Source organism: Gallinula chloropus (genome assembly GCF_964237585.1).
Source record: "Gallinula chloropus genome assembly, chromosome: 4".
Taxonomy (NCBI): domain Eukaryota; kingdom Metazoa; phylum Chordata; class Aves; order Gruiformes; family Rallidae; genus Gallinula; species Gallinula chloropus.
This window is the reverse complement of record NC_140088.1, coordinates 5,603,828-5,620,714: the sequence shown is the minus strand read 5'-3', so window position 1 is coordinate 5,620,714 and position 16,887 is coordinate 5,603,828. Positions and strand designations below refer to the sequence as shown.

The following is a 16,887-nucleotide window of genomic DNA, read 5'->3' as shown; positions in this document are numbered from 1 at the left end:
TCTTCCCTTTGGGGAGCCTAACAGCTCAGGCTCCTTCCCCATGAGAGGGAGGAGAAAGGGGGCTGGGAGAAGGATGGCACAGACGTGGCTCCTGGTAGAACCCTACACCGTGAGTTCAGGCTTGGCTTTGTGTGCACCAGTGAAACCCAGATCTGGTCTTTCACTGGATGAATCCCTTTCTTGGCAGCTGCTGTCTTGGCAGCTCCATGGCTGCTATTCAGAACTCTCCCACGTGTGCACAGGTTCTGCAGCTGGCCAGACAAGGGCAGGCACGTTTTTCAGCATCCTTCCCCAGCTGGGGGCCGCTTCGTCTTCTCGCATCGCGTGAGCTCCCATCTTCCCTCTCCATGAAGTTTCAAAATCCAGCTGTGGAACTGCAATTCAATAACACAGCCACTGAGGGATGCCTCTGCGAGGGCATGTCTTCCCACAGTGAGGGTCTCCAGCCTCAGTCACCACCCTCTGCTTGCCAGGGACCCTGTCTTGCCACCACCCAGGAGCCCTGGAGCACTGTCTCCCCATCTCACCTTTTCCAGGCTGGCCCTGTGTCCTACGCTGATCAGTGTCATACCCAGCTGAAGGCAAACACGGTACAGCTCTTGCTCCACCTCTTCAGTCAGGGCACTGGTGGCTTCATCTAGCACTAAAGAGAAAAGTTGTAAGCCCCACAAATCCTCTCCCAACCAGTCATCCCCCCACCCAGGCAAAAGAGCAGCATCTGCTGAGTACATTTCACTTATTAACCAGAGTTCACCAAGAGCATCTGCAAAAAGCAAGTGAGGAGAAGCTCAAAGACTCTGATTTCCCTCTGGCACAGCTGGCTTCAGTCAACTGGGATTGCTGCCCTTCCCCAAAAAGCCCTCAAATCCACCCAAACTGCACCATCCATCTCTTTCCTTTCACTCAATAGTTGCTAGCCACTGCCTTGTCCCCACTGCTGTTAAAGCCAAGAGACAACCTTCTCAAGGCAGGTTGTGTGTCAGGGCACCAGGCTGAGCAGCAGCCAGTACACCCCTCTGGTCCAGACCCCCACCTGGAGCATCCAGAGGCACCTTCCTGTCAGTTAAGGGGAAATAGTACAGTTCTAGGACAGATAAATTCAATTTACTTTACGTGATCGCTACAGGTTTCAGTTTGCAAACCACAGGCTCCTTCTGCCCAGACAGCACCAAGCTGTGCAGCAGGGTTCAGGGAAAGAGAAGTGCTTACATGTGGCTACTTGCTACCAACCCTGGCTCTGGTCACCCCCACCCAGCCTGGACCTTGTGACAAGTCCTCCAACAGCCCCCTCCTCAGCCACTAGCAATCTAGGTGTGCAAAGGAATTAGCCCCATCTGCTAATGGGAGCTGCTCCTGTGATGTATTTGGACAGTTTCTCCCACTGCTCCCAGTCTTCTTTTGCTGAGTTACAATTAAGTTTCCCACAATGCTTCCACAACCCTACAGATGTTCACAAGCTTCAGATACAGAAGCTGTTGCCATGCACGCCCTCTTACATGGCACCTGATGAATGTGCTGAGAGGGGGCTTCTTCAGGTGCCACTGGAACTGGACCATGAACACCAATCCTTAGTTCTCTAAGAGAATGCCTTATACACACACAGCTCCTTGATTTACCACCCTCCACTTCCATAATGAAATGTTTTCACACCTGAATCCTCTGTGTGCCACGCTGCTAAAACAATGGCCAAGACAAAGCATTCCATGAGTTGTCTCTGTACCAGTTTTTCTTTATACCAAAGGTTGTGCTTTTTGCTTCCCCTCCCACCCCCCTGCCTTTCTTTCCCAGTCACTCACTCACCTGCATATTTTGGCTGGAGGTAGAAGAGCCGTGCAAACGAGAGCCTCTGCATCTCCCCTGGGGACAGGATGTCATACCTGCAGCAGGGTTGAGGATCAAAATCTCCCTCAACAAAGAGCTCATGTGCTGAAGAGCTTATGCTTGCTGATACAGGACACTCCAGCAGCCACTGCCCCTGTGTGCCCCCGTGCTCCCCTCCACACTGGGATTGTCTCTGTGCCCCTGTGCACAGTCAGCTGGCAGCATGGCTGGGGACTGCTGGCATTGATGCTTGGGGTGTGGAGGCTTGCAGGACACTGATGTTTCCAAGCCCAGCAGCAATGTGCATCCACTGAGAAGCGCTCACCACCCAGAGGGATCACCCCAAGTCCCACAGATGGCAAGCTCCCTTACCAGTTCCAGTCCACCTGCTCGTCCAGTCCTCCAGCCCTGGCCAGCAAGTCAGTCTGCAGAGAGCACAACAGGCTTGTGAACACAGCCCCCAACTTGGGGGCTTACCCACTGCAGCTTACCCACCCCCTTCCTGCTGCTCCCTCTTTTCCTGCCTGAGCCACAGTCGCTCCATATCCCTCCTCCTCTGCCTGTCCCAGCTGCAGACAGTGTCCCCACGTGTCCAGCACACGGTCACACTGTGCTGCCACAACACCACGTCCCCTCTTCCCTTGCTGGCAGAGCACCAGGAAAGCAGGCAGCAGCACTACTGGGGACTCACCAGGCCAGCCAGCTCAAGGAATCGCACAATTCTCTCATCATCTGTAGACCCTAGGGCAGAAAGCAGTGAAGCATAAGCAGAGACAACCTGTGCTGAGGCCACAGCTGCAAGGACAAGCTTGTGGGGCAGGAGGAGAGCACTGGAGGATGTTCTGAGGTCTAGTGTAGCCAGCTTGAACACTTAACCGTCTCAGGTTCTGAGCTTTGGCACAGAGAGCTCCCAAAGACAGACCTTCCTTGAAAAGGCTAAGCATGCCTGGCACCGTGGGTGAGACCTGGCTCAGGCCACAGTCACAGATGGACACAGCCAGCACACAGGGATCCAGGTTTCAGTTGCCAAGGGCCTGCTCACAGCTGCTCTCTTATGGCTTACTGCCCTCTGAACGCTGCAGGTGGTGGAGTCATGGGAGCTCAGGTAGCAGCAAGCAAAAGGTTCCTCTGTGGGATGGGAAAAACCTCAGGGGGAACCAGCACACACTGGAGTTGGTACAGTCAGTAGCCAGAATCTGATCAGAAGGGCTGTGTATCTGCCATGGACCTCTCTGAAGCTGCTGAAGAGCCACAACAGTAGCTGATGGCTGCAGTCACTCAGAAACTTAAGCTTGGATAGCAGTAGCTGCAGCAGACCACATCTGGTCTGGCTTGGGAAGAGGACAGGGGAAGGGATCCATCTAGTCTGACCTCAACAGCACACAATGCCCTGGGACACTGTATGAAAGAGAGGAACAGTGTAAGATGGGGGTGGATGGAAAATGAGATCAAGGCAAACATGGCAGGCTGCACCTGATGGATCAGCTGTGTGCCAACAGCAAGGGGCCTCAACAGAAATCACCTGTCCAGCACAACATCCAGAGCAGAGCCAGCTTGTTCTCATCACATCAAGAGAATATGCTCTTATCAAGAGGACATGCCCCCTCCCAAAAGTGAGGGAACACAGAGCTGACCTTAACCCACACCAAGGCAAATCTTCCCAGGGAAAAGCAGAGAGCAACAAAAGCAAAATGGATTCCTGATGGGGCATGGTAGGGGTACAAGGCAGGGAGCTGACACCAGGGTTGGCTAATTGCTCTAATGAATTGCCACATACCTGAAGCTGGATAGATCTCCTTCAGGGGATAGATCACCTGTTTAACAGAGCAAAGGAAGCCAGGTCAGAGGGACCAGCACACAGTCCATCAGAGACACAACAGCCGTGGCATGAACTCAAGCACAAGGGAAGGGCAGACACAGGCATCCCCCCTCTTGCAGGTCTTTCTGCAGCACTCAGCTTCGCAGGGCACAGCCACATCTGGGAGCACAGCTGGGGCCAGAGCAGAGGCAGCCCCTGGGCTCACCTGCTCCCGCAGGCTTCCATCGGTGAAGAAGGGCCGCTGCGGCAGGAACACCACTCCCCGGGGGCCGAAGCAGGTCAACATCTTGATGCTCCCTGCACAGAGACACACTCCTGCCAAGCCTGCAGTGCCAGCCAGCCACTCCCCACCACCCCTTTTTCAGTCCTCCCCCACAAAGTAGCCAACAAATCCCAGAGAAGGTATGTTTGCGACACAGGGCAAAGCAATGAGAGGCAGAGTATGAGATGGAGAGAGGTGGCACCAGTGCATCAGTGATGTACACCATCACAACATGGCACTGGCCTCACAACACCACACTGCCACCTTCCAGGCTCAGGGAGGGCCTAGTAGAGAAAGAGAAGGCTGTGGTGAGCAGCCGTCCTTACCCCGTGTGCTCTCCCAGAGTCCTGCCAGGAGCCTCAGGAGAGATGTCTTCCCTGTGCCAGTGTTCCCCACAATCACCACACTATTTCCTTGTGAGATCCTGAGACTCAGGTCCTTGATGAGCAGCTTGCCAGAGGATGGTACTGAAAGTGTTACTCGCTCCAGGAGGAAAGCTGTGTCCCTTGGCACTGGGTCATCCCCAGAATGGCTGCTGGGCCACCAGTGAGACAAAGGGGGAGAGACCTGGGGGTAAGCAATCACACCCAGACTGGCAAGGATCAGCACCTCAGACCTCCTGTGTCTCTTTGACAGCAGCCCAGCCCCATGCATCCCAGGAATGGCAAATCCCAGCAAAACCTGCCTTTTCCAACCACCTGCATTCAACACGCTGTGACACCAAAGCTCACGTCCATCCCACAACAACCCTCTCACTGACACAGGAGCTGCAAGCCAGCCAGTTGCTGAGGGGAGACTCACCCATCCAAATCCCAGCTGGCTTTGGTTTCCAAGTAGTTATCAGGCTTTTTTCTGCCAAGGCTTAGCAAGGTCTCCTGCAGTTCACCAATCCTAGACAAACAAGAGCTTGCATGAACGCCAGGGACAACTCCAGCTGCCACCTTACAATACTCAAACCTGTCTGTGCTTGCTCACAAGCAACTCATTTATTTAGTACAGACCTGGGCAGAGCCTTGTCCTGTACTGCCCACCTGCAGAGAAGCTCACCTGTGTGTGTAGCCAGCTACATCAGTCACAGTGCTGGAGAGATCTATGAGCTGGCTGAAGCAGCCGATGAGGTAGATGGAAACAAAAGCATTCTAGGGAGAAATGACACGCCAGAGCAAGGGTCAGCACTGAGCTGGGATGCTGCCCCTCCCTCCATGGCTGCAAGGAGGCAACCAAGGACACTTGGCCACTTCTGTAGTCCCAGCAAGATGAAAAAAGGGGTGGAGAAGTCACCCAGGGTGGTGGGAGTGAAGGAGAAGTTGCCTGTATTTGAGTGGAGCAGGGCTTCCCTGCTCAGTACAGCAGTTTTTCCCACGTGGACACATCTCCTGCCACCCAGGGATGGTGTTTGCAGAGTGGCCCCATCTCAGTCATGCAGATCTACACCACCAGCCCTGCCCTGGCACTGTACATGGCTCAGAGCAGGGTGTCTCAGCTTGCAGTGCCCACTTAGCTGCATTCTCTACCACAAGCCAGTTTTGAGTGTCTGGGAACAAGTCAGGTCAGGAAGGCAAATGCAAGCCAGCTCACCTTGCAGGTGGCCAGGATCACTGCAAGCAGCAGCCCAGGGCATTACCCAGACCCACAGCACTGTGCAGACCCAATCCCCACCCACACTGCTGAAAGCCAGAGGCTTTCTGACCTCCCTTTTTATTTTTTTATTAGATGCAGAGATCTGAGCTAGGAAACACACACACAGATGTGTCCTTGACAGCTCTCACCCCCAGGTTAATCATATACCAGCTGGCTCCAAACTCCTATTTCCATGCCACCACATGCAGGGGCAGTCTAACCTGAAGGTCAGTTGCTGCAGCCCAATGCCACCAGCCTATACAAAACCTCCATCCTCAGTGCCCACTTACCCTCCACAGTGGGGTCTGGGAGATCACCCTTAGCTCACCTTGCTGACAAGGGCACTGAGCTCTGTTGGACTCAGGTCACCGTAGACCCCAGAAAAGATGGGAATGGCAATGACCACGTAGCTCAGGATGCTGCCCAGGTAGTCAAAGGTGTTGATCCCAACTGGGCAGAAGCACAGGGAGAGAAGACAGTGAGTTAGGGTGGGAACCTCTCTTCCAGCCAGGCTCAAGTGCAGCCCATGAACCCAGTCAGAGGAAGACCCCTGGTCCTTCATGATACACTGGAGCAGAAACACCCATTTTGAACAAGTACCAGAGTGCAAAGAGGACTTTTGGGCAGGTCCCTTAGCAATGAAACATCATCCAGGCACACAGCTCAGAAACCATCACAGAGCCAAAGCCACTTTGCCAGGTTGTTTCTACTCTTCAGGGGCCTGGCTGACCCACAACAGGAGGGAAGGCAAAAACAAAGCTCTGGGCTGAGATGGTTGGCTGTACAGTCTGTCTTGGACCACAGCACAGGCAAAAAGACCTGTCTCCTAACTCTCACAGAGACATCTGCAGCCAGGGCTCTCCCTCCCTTACATTTCTCAGAAGTTTGCTGTGCTGGTGAGGTAAGAAAGGGTTGTCTTCATAGTGGTCATTCAGTGCCCAAACCCAGTGACAATGGCAGAAGGGAGGTTTTCAGGGAACAACTATGCTCAAGGGACAGACTCCTCTATGGGAAAGATGTTTCCACAGCTCCCAGCAATACACAGTCTTCTTCTACAAAGCTTAAGCCCTTTCCTCTCTCCCTGGCCACTGAACACCTGCCCCACAAAAAGCACAGAATCCTGCAGATTCCCATTTTGGGGCTTGCATTCTGTGACCTAGCTGGGTGCTTCACAGCTTTTCTCACAGTGAGGCTTTTGCACAGCAGGATTCCCACTGAGGGCTGCAGGAGGCACCCTCTGCTCACCTTAAGGGTGCCAGTACAAAAGCCCAGCACCACTATTCTAGCAGTAGGGTTCCCAAGCCTGTGGGCAACCCCACTGGGGCTACCACACACCCCACTTCACCCCCCTCCACCCCACAAAAAACTCCCCACTCACTGTATAGCCACAGCTCCTTGCCTATCAGCTCCCTCTGGGTCTGCAGCAGGCTTTGGAGCCTCCGGTCCGTGCGCATGTGCTCCACTCGCCCAGCCCTGCAACAGAGAATTGCAACGTGCCACAGGCATGCCAGGAGCAAGCACCAGCCTCTGGATTGAGGCTTGGAAAGGGCCTGGCACCTTCGCCTCCAAGCAGGAGCCAAACAGCCAAGGGTGCCTTCCTGAAGAGCTTCGCCAGGAAAGCTTTGCTGCCAACAGCGCAGGTGAGCCCAAACCCAGAGCCCCCCTTTCCCAGGGGTATCTCTGAGGGCACCAGAGGGTTGCCCACTGCCCAAAGCCGGCAGTGGTGCTCCCCCTGCCCAAAGCCGGCAGTAGTGCTCCCCCTGCCCAAAGTCGGCAGTGGTGCTCCCCCTGCCCAAAGCCGGCAGTGATGCTCCCACTGCCCAAAGCCGGCAGTGATGCTCCCACTGCCCAAAGCTGGCAGTGATGCTCCCACTCCCCAAAGCCGGCAGTGATGCTCCCCCTGCCCAAAGCCGGCAGTGATGCTCCCCCTGCCCAAAGTCGGCAGTGGTGCTCCCCCTGCCCAAAGCCGGCAGTGATGCTCCCACTGCCCAAAGCCGGCAGTGATGCTCCCACTGCCCAAAGCTGGCAGTGATGCTCCCACTCCCCAAAGCCGGCAGTGATGCTCCCACTCCCCAAAGCCGGTAGTGATGCTCCCACTCCCCAAAGCCGGCAGTGATGCTCCCACTGCCCAAAGCCGGCAGTGATGCTCCCACTGCCCAAAGCCGGCAGTGATGCTCCCACTCCCCAAAGCTGGCAGTGATGCTCCCACTGCCCAAAGCCGGCAGTGATGCTCCCACTCCCCAAGCTAGCAGTGATGCTCCCACTCCCCAAGCTAGCAGTGATGCTCCCACTCCCCAAAGCCGGCAGTGATGCTCCCACAAACAGGCTGAGCCAGCAGCAAGGAGGCACATCTTAGCTCCCACACACCACTTTCAGCAAGCATGGCAGCTCCTTCTGCTCCTTTGCAAGGGCAGGGCTGCCCTCAGGTGGCAAAACGCAGAGAGAGCCGCACGCCTCGCTCCAGGCTCCCAACCTGCCGCGGCTGACATTGCCCCTGCCACCCAACACACCCCCCGTGCCCAGCACACACCCGCACTCCCACCCCGCTGCACACAACGGGGGAGTCCCCAGGGCCCGAGCAGACTGGGCCAGGGGCTGCACGAATAAACACAGCTTGAGATTCCTGGAGAGTCTCAGTTCTAAAGAATCTCTTCCTTAGAAAAATATGTTTCTCTCTCTCTAGAAACAGATCTGGTGAGAGCTCAGTTTGGCATCGCTGCCCTACAGCCCATCTCGGGTGAGTAGGGAGCTGCAGTGTTTGCTTGCTGAGCATTCAGAAAGGACAAAGCCTTGGGACACAAGGAGTTGGAGTGAGGAAGGTTCTGGGGACCAGAGCTATTATTTCTTTTGCAGATGAGGAGAGATTGCCGTATTGGTTTTGGCTTCCCCTCCTTTTCAGTTCACTTTTAAAACAAGTTTGCCAAAGGCTTAGAAAACAAAAAAAATGGTAAAAAACAACAGTGCTCAGGTTTTGTTTCTTCCTTTACCAAAACAGTGGTTAGGTGAGTGCAAGAGGACAAGATCTGACAGCTCCTACAAGCTAGAGAAGTCTGGCAATCAAACACAGCCACTTGCCTCATATGCCTCCTTCTGCAGGACCACCCCACCACTCCCCCTTTTAAAAAAAATCCTTTGTTTTTAATTAAGATTCCCACTATGAAGATGCCTGGCTTTGTGCAATGCAATCAAATTCCAGTTTCCCACCAAGTGAAACTTTCCTACTGATGAGCTGTATTGAAGACAGACAGTCCGTTTTCCAGCATAAGAAACCACTTTCCATTTTCTACTTAGAAATAGAATGAAAAACTTCCAAATTGTGAGGGAAAATACTGCAGCTTAAATAAGGGCATGTAATTAGAGCATCTTCTCCATTAAGAGAAATCATCATCAACCAACAGCAGACAACCAGTCCCCAAAGAAACCACTCAAACTTGCCAATGGAAACCAAGATTGATTTCAGTTATTTTAAATCAAAGTTTCATGCCTGTCAATATAAATCTTTATGGAATCGGTGCTTTTAATCAAACCACTTTGGGGACAGCACCACACCACTTGAAATTCTCAGTCCTTACAGCACAAAGGAGCCAAACACAGATCACAGGCAGGGAAGGGCAGAGACAGGATAGCTGCTGCTTGCCTAAATTCCTGGAAGAAGTGTGATTTTACAAGGCACAGGGCAAAGGCAGACATGTGACAAGAGATGAGCAATGACCTCCTGCCACCAACCAGGCACCCCAGCACAAGCTACAGTAAAATCATGGCCCTTTTCCTGGGTGCTAGCCATTTCTGTGAAACATCTTAAATGCTCCAACAGCAGCTCAACAGACTTCAGGGTGTCGCCAAGCTGGGAGATGCCACCAGGCTCCCAGCTGCATACTCAGCTCTGGGGTAAAAGGCACTGAGCAAATTTAGAGAGCAGCAGTACAGTGCTGGGAGGGTCAGGGCACAGGCTGACCCAGAGGAACAAGCAGAGATAAGGAAAGCCAGGCAACAGCTAGCACGCCCACAGAAGGCACACAGGTTAGTGGCAGCAGGATGGGGCCAGAAGCAACCTGCAACAAGCCCCCCAAGGGAACATCCTGACAAGATGCAATGAGACCTGGAGCGGTCTTCCAGGTAAGGACCTGGCAAAACATCAGCAACGGTCTCTAAAGCCAGCACTGAATCTCTAAGGGGCCTCTGGGGATGTCAGAACGGAGGCAGGGAAAAAATAGCTGTCTGCTGCTGCTGTGGAGCATTTCTGTGGATGATGGGCAGAATGCAAAGGAGGACAGTGTCAGGGCAGTAGGATGTTGCAGCAGGACAGAGAGGACAGAAAGGTTCAGCTGCAACAAGAAGACCTGGACGCCTCTAAGCTACATGATTCTGATTCTATATGAATAGAAGGAGGATGCCATATGCTGGGAGGATCCTTCTGAGGACATAAAGGAATGAAAGGTAGGTACTGACCTGTAGAAAGCAGCTGGTTCTGCGTTGACCCGAATCTGCATGTGCTTGAACCTGGACAACCCCAAAAAAACCCATCATCAGGATTGTGCACAAAAGCCCAGTGAATTATGTAGCCTTGTTAGAAGAAACCTGTCTGACATCTGTCAGAGCACTGATCTGAGGCATCTCTTGACAGAAGTACTCACTAGTCTCAAAGAGGCACAGCAGTGCAAGGCTTAGCACAAGGTGACATCATTCTGCACCAGCTGGGTACCACTCTCTGAGCACATCTTCTCACAGCCCTTGGGTCTCCCATTTGCTAGCCCAGCATCTCCACCTTAGAGAATCACCAGAACCAACTGCCCTGATCTGGACCCCCTGCACTGCACCAGCTTCTGCTGCTGTCCCTGGATGCCCTGAGCCCCAGGGAAAGCTGCAAACCCCCTGCCACACACCCACACAGCCAGCCAATTCTGCAGAGGAAGAGATGAATTACAGAGCATATGGGAAGACTGTTCTATTTTGGGCACTTCACGAAGCCAGTGGTGAAGCAGAAACCTGATTTCTGTCAGTAGATGCAGTTCACTGAACTTGCATCTGCACCCAAGGAAGCTCCACATGCAGTTTCCTTTGACACATCCAACGTCCCAGCAGAGGCACCAGCAACAGCAATGACCAGGCAAGCAGCCTGGAGACTGAGTGAGGACACTGAAGCAAGGACACTGCCTGCCAGGACACAGGGCAGTGCCAGGCATGGTGAGAGCTCAGCACACGGGCTTCAGGGCAGCGTTGTGCAGGCTGGATTCCCTGAGCATGGGGAAAGTCATGGACAGGAGAAGTACCTGCGTACAGAGCACTGAACAGGGACTAAACCACACCTTTCACAGGAGCTGCTCTGCTGGGACTCACCTGAAATCCCCCTCCAGCTTTTCCTGCTGCACAAGTTTAGACACGATCGGGCTCATCAAGACTTTGTTGACGATCGTCCCAATGATGAAATACCCAAAGATGCTCACTGGGCCCAGCCAGCCTGTGCTGAAAAAGGAGCAGAAAGAGAGGTTGGCTACTAATCCAAGCAAAAAGACATCCCAGCACCCTTGGGCTCAAGCAGTCAGAGCCCCCAACCATCACTCCTCTTGGCTTTCGCAGAGGTTTGGGAGCCAGCTCTGTACACCCCAGCATTCCCAAGGCAGAATTCCCTTTGGAGCACAGAGACCACTCACCCACATGTACAAGTGCCTGTCTGGGGAACTGTAACATGGGTGCCACACTCCAAAGATGAGAGCATAGGGGAGAGGTGTGAAAGCAGGGCTTGGGTGGGTCCTTACCTGTGGAAGCACTGGTATGTGTAGTAGGCCAGTGTGAAGGGTGATATGATGAGCTTGCTGGCCATGGAGCTGAGCTGCCTGCAGAACCTCTCCACATCCTGGCTGATGCGCTGGTCCCTACTCAACACAAAGAGCCATTAATGCTGTTAAAGCCCAGGAACAAGAGCCAGCACCAACCCTGTAACAGGGCACGAGGCACTGCCTGAACTTAGGACAGGGAGCAGGTGGACAACCCTGCCTGGGGGAGACCTGCAACTGTGACTCCCAATCCCCACAGGAGGCAATTTCCATGGCTCAGCAAGACCCACCCAAGGGCCTTCCTGGCACTCAGGAAGAACAGCTTCTGCCATGACTTTCACCCTGTTTTAACCTCTTGTTCCACTTCCAAGAACATTGTCCAACTTTGTGCCAAGGTCTCTGCATCCTTGTGCTTTGTTACTCTCCTGGGCTACCAAAAACTCCTCCAAACCTTCAGTACTGGTGCTGCATCTCAGGCACCAGAGCTACTAGGACTGGCTAGAGCACAGGACAAGCCTTCTCCAGCTTTTGGATATCCACAAACACTTCCATCAAAGCCACCCTTCCACACCAGCTGGTCCTTTCGCTCTGCATGTTGTGGCTTTTGACCCCTCTGCTGCAAAGAAAAAAGTGCTGCCATCCACCCCCATCCTAGAAGAGGAGGCAGCAGTGTACCAAACCTCTTCCCCTCATCAGCAGCAGGCATGTGGGTGATAGACCCTCAAGTCCCAACCATCCCACTGCTGAGCAGGAGTTGCAGTTGGGGTAACTGGGAAGGATTTCTCCCTTGGCTCCTCATCTGACCAGACCACGTGGATGAGGGCTTTCAGTCTGATGCACTAAGTGGAGGTGGAAGGGCCATGACTTGTGGATGCTGGAGTCCAGAGTGAAGAGCAAGGCTGGACTCCTGCTTGCCCACCAGTGCAGATACAACCACAAGGTCATTCATCTCAATGCTTTTGCAGTCCTGGGACAGCAAGGGATTTCATTTTGGGGCAGCTCTCACCCTGACTGACCTTACAGCCATCATTTTTCCTTTTCCCCAGACTGTAACTCTTCCCATAAAATTATCATGTAAGTCATGCTATAGACTCCTGGCTGGATATTGCTTTTTACGAGCTATTAAGCAACATGCAATGATAACACATAAACATCAACTCAAATGCCCTACTAGGAGCTGCAAGTGTTTGCATGCCACTCAGAACCCACTCTTCATTCGTTCCAGATGGATGACACCATGCATCTAGCACTCAGTTTGGTTTGCACTGCATAACAGGTGGCCACTTGGTCACTTCAGCTGATTCTCTAAGTACCCAGTGCAGGGAAACAAATTCTCATCAAGGAATTTAAGGATAAAGAGGCTATTTTTGGTTGTGGTACCAAGAAAAAAAAAAACAGACAGTAAACAATAGCATCAGGTGTTTGAGCAGAGGCAAGGTGGTAATGAAAATCCCACACACTCAGTCTGCTAAGGTCAGGGAGAGCTGGCTTCATGCTGCAGAGCAGAGCGACCCAGTTATCTCATGCATTTCACTGCACAATGTGAACACATTCCCTGGTTAAAAATAAACCTGAGTGGGACAGCCATGTGGAGAGGGGCCTCTGTCCTCCCCTTCCCACCCTGCAATGGAAAAAAAACACCCCAGGCGTGCAGGAGCTTCTGGCTATGGGCAATATACTGCCCTGCCTGGGAAGCGCTGCGTGCCTGGGCGACAGGCATGGCTTTGTGACCTCTCCTTGCAACTGCATACCAGCACAAAACACTACCAAAAATGAACATTTATTGAAGGTGGGAGTAACCTTGACAGTGGCTGGAAAGTGCATCAGCATCATAAAGCTGGGATTTCATGTCTGGCAGCAGGGCTGCTTGACCCAAGCTAAGCCCTCTCCTTGCTTGCTGCTCCCCCTGTGAGCAGCTGGTTGCTCTTACTGAGGCTCTCTCCTAGCACCAGGCCAGCAGAAGCAGCCAGGGAATAGGCCTGGATGAAAAATGATACAGGAAAAGACCAAATCACCAGAGGCACCCAGCACGATTTCACTGTGCAAGCCCACAGAGCACCAGGCTGTGCAGGACAGGCAGCCAGGAGTACTGGGCAGCAGAAGCAGATAGCCTGCTTCAGTTAGGGGTCCCTGCAGGACAGGAATTTCTCACACACAACTCAGGCTTGGTCTCCTCTGGTGCCATCAATGTGGAAAATGGCACCAGTGCAGCGACCAGACCAGGGGTGCCCCCTCCAGGGAAGGAAACCCTGGTGCCTCAAAAAAGCTGTATAATGCCACACGATTTGGAATAGCTATCCCCTGGTTTCTAGTTTTTCAGCAAGCATATTAAAATAACAACTTCTTTAAACTCTGGAGAAAGGAAAAAAAAAAAAGCCTCTACTTCTCACATGATGTCTCATGTGAGATCTTTAGCTTCAAAGTGCATAACTACGACAGCAGAGTCCTGTGTGCAAGGACAGGCTGGAAGGCAGTTGTGAGGAAGGGAGGCATTCAACCTTTGCTGTGCAGGTAAATGAGCAGCTCTGCTGTAAGCAGGACAAGTGCATGAAGCAAACTGGAAGGGGATCTCTGGGATAAGCAAGGAGGGACTGAATGCTTCTTCTCTCCTGTTTCGAGTCACCCCCGTCATTTCCTTCCTAGGAACATGAAAGCAGAAATGTCACCCTCATACAGGGCAAAACAAAGCCTTTCCTGGCTGTAGCACACTGGCTGTGTGAAGGCAAGGAGAGGCAGCACTCTGACTCCAGCCAGGCCCTTTGCACTGTCACGCTGAGTGCCAAGGGTTGAGTTTGCAGACAGCGTGTTTTACAGCAGCTCTGCATCCCTCTCATTCCTACCCCTAAACCCATCATGACCAGCAGTCACAGGAGCTCCTGCCAACAGGTACCACCTCCCACCCAGGGCAGATGAGGGTATTTGTGCCTAGCAAAAGCTTCTAAGCCTCAAGCCCCTACCCAGAGACACAGAGAAGTCAGAAAAAGGCGCGGAGCAGCCCACAAGAAGCCAAGCAAGAGGCTGAGAGAAGTCACAGGCAGCCTACGGGTTATCGATGTCCTCACGCAGCACGTGGAGGCTGTAGTAGACCTGCCCCTGGAAGTAGCAGCTGTGGAGGTATTCGGTGAGGGACTTCCTCCAGCTCACGTACATCAGGTTGCAAATAAACTGGTCGAAGCTTTTGAGCTGGAAACAGACGGACAGGTAAGAAGAAACCAGCACTTCCCAAAGCGAAATGACAAGGAACAGTTCACAGCAGTGACCTGCCCCACAGAGACCTCACCGGGCAGGGGCAGCCCCAGATCTGTTGTCCCCAGGATCGCCTCGGGAGCCGCCTCCCCATCCCTTTTCTTTGAGACACGGGAGGCTCTGGCCTGTCTTACCGTGGAGTTCACTACGATCAGAGTCAGGGCAACGGCAGTCAGCCTTTTGAACCCGGAGAAGTCCTTGTTCCCAAGGACCGCGTAGTACTGGCTGGGGATGACGCCGACCTGGTAAATAACCAGCTGCTCTGGAGGAAAGAAGCAAGCACGGGAAGGAAATGAAGGAGAGAGACGCTGGCACGGCAAGGAGGGGGGAGCCCGGGGGAGCCCGGGGTGCAGCCCCCCAGCCCGCCATCCCCGGCTCACCCAGCAAGGCGACGCAGAGCAGCGTGAGGAACATCAGGGCGCTCGGGGAGGGCCACCCGGGGAAGAGGACAGCCTGCAGCCGCAGGAAGCGCCGCAGGAACAGCCCGTCCAGCCGGGGGCCAGGCCTGCAACAGGGGAAGAAGACACGGGGGCCGGCGGTGAGCTCTCGGGGCTGCCCGCCCGCCTTCCTCCCTCCCTCCCTCCCTCCCCACCGGTACCCAGCCCGACCCCTCCTCACCGGCCGCCGCCCCCCACCCCAGCGCTGCCTCTCGCCATCAACGCGCAGCCAGCCCCGCCCGGACGAAGCCCCGCCCTGCCGAGCGCTACCGCATAGAGAACCATCACCTCTCCTCGGCCGGCATCAGCCCCGCGCCGCCCTCCCGGGCAGGGGCGGCCGCCACCGCGCTGCCCGGCGCTTCCGGGTGCAGCGTCAGCGTGGAGACCCCGCCCGCTGCCGCCGCCTCCTCCTCTCCCCGCCCCCCACACCGAGCGGGAGCACCCCGCGGGACACCGCGCCCCCTGGCGGCCCCGCCGCTTCCTCCCGCACCCGCGGCCGCGGCCGCTCCGGTCGGGCTGCGTCCCGGCCCCCGCCAGGCGGGAGAGAGCGGGCGCTGCCTCCTGCCCCGGGAAAGGAGCTGCAGCAGGACGAGGAGCTGCCCCTGGGGGCAGCCGGGGCTGAGGCGCGGTCACGGCGGGCAGCCGGCGTTGGCCGCTTGTCACAGGGGCCGCGGGACGGGAGGAGCAGGGCTGGTTCCTGCCCTTCTGGGATATTTTGGGGGGGGGGGGGGGGGCAGCGAAGTTTCGTGTTGCTTTGAAAGGACACGCGGTTTGCGCTGGCAGCTGTCGGCGGGCGATGTGTCAGGCCAGGGCCGCGGGACAAGGCAGCGATGCCCAGCGCGATGGTGGATGGCACGGGGGGGAGTGGGGCAGGGCAGAACCCCGGGCAGGGGGCACAGAGGGACTCAAAGAGCCGGGGTGGGCTGTGCCGGTGAGCTGACCCTCTTTGGCTTCTCAGCGATCTCAGCTTTCATACAGAAACCAACTTATGAGCTATTTCACAAGTAAATTCCCAGACAAGCCTGACGATAAGAGGTGGGGGGGATCCCACAAGCCCCTTCCTTGCTCAAGCACTTCTCACACCTACCATCGTGTTCGTGCTGCTGCTTCCGCAGAGTCTTTGGGCTCCCCTGCACACCCCATCGGCCCCTCTTCCCATACACAGAGCAGTTTCACTCTCCTCCTAGTTCCCCGCCACCCAGCCCCCTCTTTCTTCTCCCTCGTCTTTGCTCTGCTGCTACCTGCTCACAGTTCCGGGCACTTCCAACCACAAAACTAAGTGTGGGCGCTCAGGGATGAAGGAAGGCACATCATCAGCCTGTTTCCTCAGCAAATGGCCCTGTCCCTAAGAGGTCTCCCTTTCTCCTTGCCCTCACCTCTCAGCTCTTTTCCTGCTGGAATTCACAGTGCTATCAGTCCTACCTAAAGGTTAAGCTCCAGAGGGCAGAGATCAGCCCTCTGAAAACCTGACCTCAGCGATGACTAATTTTTATGTTAACAGGATCGGTGTTTTTTCCTCGGCCGTTGCATCAGACCTGGGTGATGGTCGCTCCTAAGCAGTCACATCCTCTCAGGGTGCAACTGCAATTGCGTGTGTCACCTTGTCAGCGGTTACCGGGACTGAACCGACTCCTTTGCTCCCTCGCACACCTTATGGCGAAGGGGATATCCCTCCCCTTCCTTTCCCCTGCTGATGAAACAGCACCGAGCCAGGGGATCTGACACAGAGATGAGATGCCCACAACTGCCCATCCCATATCCTTCCTCCTACCTCCTCCTCCCTGCCCTTTGTCCTGTCCCTGTCACCCCATGACCACCACCTGATAAAGACCATGCTGTGAGCTCCCTTTAGTGAATCAGCTCCAGGATTTTTCCTGGGACCCCTCCTAAGGCAGCCAAGATCACGAA

General features: G+C 54.6%; 1 protein-coding gene across 1 annotated transcript; it reads right to left on the bottom strand.

Moving 5' to 3' along the window:
- Positions 1 to 244: 244 nt before the first annotated feature.
- ABCD4 (ATP binding cassette subfamily D member 4) lies at positions 245 to 15,302 on the bottom strand. The gene is made up of 19 exons (XM_084263773.1): positions 15,268 to 15,302; positions 14,923 to 15,047; positions 14,677 to 14,804; positions 14,340 to 14,479; positions 11,279 to 11,395; positions 10,860 to 10,985; positions 9,972 to 10,022; positions 6,901 to 6,995; positions 5,851 to 5,972; positions 4,950 to 5,041; positions 4,704 to 4,793; positions 4,229 to 4,434; positions 3,846 to 3,937; positions 3,599 to 3,635; positions 2,513 to 2,562; positions 2,194 to 2,246; positions 1,801 to 1,877; positions 528 to 643; positions 245 to 374 (listed from the first exon to the last, which is right to left on the bottom strand). The coding sequence occupies exons 1-19, from the start codon at positions 15,282 to 15,284 to the stop codon at positions 279 to 281; spliced, it is 1,830 nt and encodes a 609-aa protein (XP_084119899.1). The 5' UTR covers positions 15,285 to 15,302; the 3' UTR covers positions 245 to 278.
- Positions 15,303 to 16,887: the final 1,585 nt, after the last annotated feature.

What these genes read in the sequence shown, in the direction of transcription:
- ABCD4 (XM_084263773.1), bottom strand. An exon ending in AAGCTGGAGGGGGATTTCAG is followed by an intron (nt 10,023 to 10,859) that starts GTGAGTCCCAGC and finishes GGGGTTGTCCAG; the next exon opens with GTTCAAGCACATGCAGATTC. An exon ending in TCCTTGAGCTGGCTGGCCTG is followed by an intron (nt 2,247 to 2,512) that starts GTGAGTCCCCAG and finishes TGCTCTCTGCAG; the next exon opens with ACTGACTTGCTGGCCAGGGC.